The following is a 4662-nucleotide window of genomic DNA, read 5'->3' on the forward strand; positions in this document are numbered from 1 at the left end:
AGTCAGGGCGGCTAGGGTCTGGAACCAGCTTCCAAGAGAAGTGGTGCAGGCTCCTACCCTGGGGGTGTTTAAGAGGAGGTTAGATGAACTTCTTGCTGGGGTCATTTGACCCCAGTACTGTTTCCTGCCATGGCAGGGGGTCGGACTAGATGATCTGCTCAGGTCCCTTCCGAGCCTAGAAAGTGTGAAACTGAAACTCAAAACAACCTTGGAGGGAGGAAGGAAAGAAAATAATAACAGTTGAAACTTTATTATCCAGTCTGGCTCAGTCATGCCCAGAGTGAAATGGGGTAACAGTATAGCATGGCTGGCAGAATTACAAGACACTGTCGCCCAGATCCAGAACATGCATGTGTTTAAAAATAAAACTTATGTAGAAGTCAAATGCCTAAATCCCAGTGAGGAGTTTACAAAAAATACCTACAGCTTGGGTGTCTGAGATTCTGTAGCCAGCTATGTGGCTTCAGTGGTGTAAACTTCTGCTACTGCAAATGCCCAGAAGCACTGTCAGGATGGCTGAAATTAGCTTCTTGGTACCTGTCTGACATTTCAAGCTATTTGGCCTTCACAAAAAAGGTGTGCCCCTATCTAAGGCTTAGGAGAGGTCAGGTCCAATACACATGTTCTGAGCATGTTTCACACAGTCACATTGAATTCAGTTCAAATCTCACTAATGAGGGCTCATTCAAAAACACATTCCTGGGAAGTGATGTAACTGCCTATCTTTTATACAATGGCCTGAAGATCATAACCAGGGATAAGATGAGATTAAACAAGTGGAAATGTGATCATGTAGCTCACTGATCAAAGTCACTTATTTGGATCAGGGACTTCTTGTTTCTGGTCCCTGATCCAGGACTGTTCTTGTGTTTTACCAATAACTGGGTGCATCTACACATTCACTAATGCACTTTAGGTAATGCACATTAAATCTAGTACCTCTGGGCTCATCCACAAATGTGCTTTAATGCTCAGTAGACTATTTTATTGCGCATTAAAGTATCATGTAAAAAAAAAAGTTACATCATGCTAATGCACAGTAAAATGGTCTGTTGTACATTGTCACTAAAAAGCATGCAAATACATTACTACATGTTAGCGCAGCCTATTGTGCATTAATTTAGTACCCCTCATTGGAGGGCTTCTTGCAAGTCAAGAGAGCCTGCTTTGACATGCTGGAAAGCCAGTGCATTGGAGCAGACTCGATTAACTGAGTCTGCTGGAGCATGGAAATGAATGTGTTCCACCAGACTCTAGCATCATGTGTATCAGCATCCTTGCACTAAAAAATGGCTGGGGGCACTTTGAACTAAAGCTTATTAAATGAGCTTTAGTTCAAAGTGCCCCATCCCACCACCATTTTTCAGTGCGGAGACACTGATACACATGAAACTCAGGCACTTTTAATTAACATGGCTTGCTAATTAAAGTGCCTCCCCATGCCTACCAGAGCATGTGTAAAAATGCCCAGAGGTACCAAATTTAATGCACATGAGAAAAGGTGCATCAATGCATGTGTAGACACTCCCTCTATTGTGAAGTACTGGAAAAATGTGCATTGGCCTATTTTAATGCACATTAGCTAAAGAGCATTTTTTCTGTGACCCTTTAATGCACATTAAAATAGGCTAATGTTCATTAAAGCATACATGTAGATGCAACCACTGTATAATCATAATGAGATTAGAAGCCAGAATTCAGATAACCCCTCTCTTAGTGTGGTTGTATCATCAGGCTACCTCTTCTGTTCTCTCTCTGCACCTATGCATCATGCATGCCTTTCTGCTCAGTGGCATTGCTTCAAACTGGCCAATAGCCTGATGGTTAGAGCACCAACAGGGAGGTGAGAGTTTCAACCTGCATCTGAGGAGGTTACTACAGCTGGGTCTACCACTTCCTGCATGCGTATTCTAAATCCCTAAGCTATCTCATAAAATGTGGAATAAACAGAGGTTTTTAATTGTATAAATATAAATAATCATAAATATAAATATCTTTAAGTTAGAAGAGAAAAAATGTAAGTGTGGAAAACTAGTTATAGCTGGTATGTCTTTTTTACCCAGATAGGGGAAATTGTATACCTTGGGCAATAAAACTGCAAATTTTCTACATAATGAACAATCTGATTACAAGACAAGAAAATCATGTCCCCTCCTACAGCTTTAATAAAGACATAAAAACAAAATAAGCAAACATAGTCAGAGGGGTTTTAGGAGAGTTAATGAAGTAAATGTCAGTCCTGTTGCTGAATTAATTAAAATGTATATCCTTCCTGGAAGCAATGAAATTATACCCACATAGCCTGAATAACACTTACTGTAGTAGGAGCCGCTTTAGCATAGCCATATTTCTTCTGCTACTCAAAGTAAGGAGGCTGGGTATAATGAGTAACAACATTGATCACCTGGTGATAAATTAGTTTGTCAGTAAGTTGCAATCATTCTGTTTTGGCAAGAGAAGGAAAAGACAAAGAAACACAATGAAGACACTTTTATCAGTTAAGTAGTAAGTATCCTCACCCTGCCCAGTTCCTGCATATAAAGCTAGCTGGGTTCTATATTGATTTATACTGAGCAGTCCCACTATTGATGCAATGGTATATTTCCACTGTACTAACTCATCATCAACAAAATGCCACCTTGACTATTAATATGTTTCTTAAACTTTCTTAAATGTTTAACTTGCATATACTGTCTTTTACTTAGCAGTTACTGATAAACCTAACTTATTCTTAGAGTGATAGGTGTATTTGCAAAGGAAAGGATCAGAATAAGAACGCACTGATTTTTGCGCACACATTTTTCATTCTTTTTACTGAGTTTATTTAAGCTCTTTTGGACCTCTCATAGGTTAGTATTTTTAATTTCTTTTATTAAAGGAACAGACTCAGTAAGTGAGTTTTCTTAGAATTCTAAGACTCAGAAGATTATCCCTAAACTTTAGGCTATAATTTAAAATTTTAAATCATGGAATATAAATCATCTGGCAAAAACCTAGTTTTAAATTAAATGCTTAGGCTTTTAAGATTAGAAACAAATCTGAATCAGCCATGGATGAGGGTTAACATTAATTTAGTATTCAACCATTACCTTGGTAGTAGCCGTTGAAGTTGATAGGTAGCTCAGTGGTTAGCAAGTTCTTAATATTACTGAAGAAGAGATGAGTTCCTTACCTTCCTTACCTTTGAGTGGGGGTAAACACTTCTTCCTGATTATAGTAGTGGCAAACAGCCTTAAATAGCCCTAATGAACCAAACCCTGTTTTATAAATGTTCGTGGGAGTTTGGATCTGTGAATTTGTCTTACTGCAGATTAAAAGGAATGGGGTTAAATTCTGAACCAGATGTATTTCAGATCATCATGAAATTCAGGAGGTTTAAACATGGAGTCTGAGGTTGGCCACATAATATATAGCTTGTAATGTGCATTTGCCTAGAAAGCACTGAATTCCAGTCTTCTATCTTTGTGTTTCCCTAGGTTACCAAGATGCTGGCTGTAGTTGTCATACTCTTCGCCTTGTTATGGATGCCATATCGGACACTGGTTGTTGTAAACTCCTTTCTCTCCAAGCCTTTCCAAGAAAATTGGTTCCTGTTATTTTGTAGAATCTGCATTTATCTAAATAGTGCCATCAATCCTGTGATTTACAATCTCATGTCCCAGAAATTCAGAGCAGCCTTCAGGAAACTCTGCAACTGCCAGCAGAAACAGTCAGAGAAACCTGCTAATTACAGTGTGGCTCTAAACTATAATGCCATAAAGGAGTCTGAGCACTTCAGCACTGAACTAGAAGACATTACCATCACCAACACCTACCTGTCTTCTGTAAAAATGTCCTTCGATGATACATGTTTGTCTTCTGAGGTAACATTTAGCAAGATCTAATATACTATTAATAATAATCAATATGTTGTGTGCATATACAAGGAACCAGACCACCAAAAAAAAAATCAAAGCTAGATCCTCATCTGGTATAAATTAATACAACTCCTTTACTTTACAGTGCTGACGTGATGTACACCAGATGAAAATCTAGGCCCTTGAAACTCCTGGGAAAATGTACAAGGAGAGCTGAAAATACATTTTACTTGAAAACAGTAGGAAAAATAAAATGGTTTCTTAGACTTTTAGCAGAAGGATTGTTTACCTTTACCTGATATTTTTGGCAGACTTGAAATAAATTTTCGTTAAGAATTGTAACATACGCACATATTCTTGTAGTCCAAAATTCCCACCATAGTTTGATTTTGAATATACTGCTAATGGCTGTTTTCTAAATTGTTTTTGCATACTCACAACTAATTGCAGTCATTTTTCACATTGGACAACTCCATTCTCAAATACCATGAAATGTTCTAATTTTGTACTTATTTGAAAAAACTGCCATTTTTCAAAAAATTGAAATAAAGCTGCTTAACTGCACGTAAAGATACATTATGTGCAAACAAAATGCAAGCAAGAGCCTGAACCTTCAAGCTCAATGGTTTCATAGTTTCATAGTTTCTAGGGTCGGAAGGGACCTGAACAGATCATCTAGTCCGACCCCCTGCCATGGCAGGAAAGAGTACTGGGGTGCTCGGGGGAACAGGGACTCCCCCAATGCTTGCTGATCCCCCCTGACTAGTTTATAACAGGCCACAAGATCCCCCCTCAGCCTTCTCTT

The 4662-nt window shown here is 38.5% G+C and overlaps 1 protein-coding gene across 2 annotated transcripts in view; it reads left to right on the top strand.

Annotated features, from left to right (window-relative positions):
* The window catches only part of TRHR (thyrotropin releasing hormone receptor), a 25219-nt gene that overhangs the window by 16581 nt on the left and 3976 nt on the right, over nt 1-4662 (top strand). The window contains exon 2 of one of the 2 annotated variants that reach the window (XM_019551928.1): nt 3477-3863. In XM_019551928.1, the coding sequence (XP_019407473.1) occupies nt 3477-3863 (387 nt within the window). Of the gene's footprint in view, nt 1-3476; nt 3939-4662 lie in introns of those variants that run through there. The other variant, XM_019551920.1, reaches the window with a different exon arrangement.

This window comes from Crocodylus porosus, unplaced genomic scaffold (assembly GCF_001723895.1).
Source record: "Crocodylus porosus isolate Cpor-Errol unplaced genomic scaffold, CroPor_comp1, whole genome shotgun sequence".
NCBI classification, from domain to species: Eukaryota; Metazoa; Chordata; order Crocodylia; family Crocodylidae; genus Crocodylus; species Crocodylus porosus.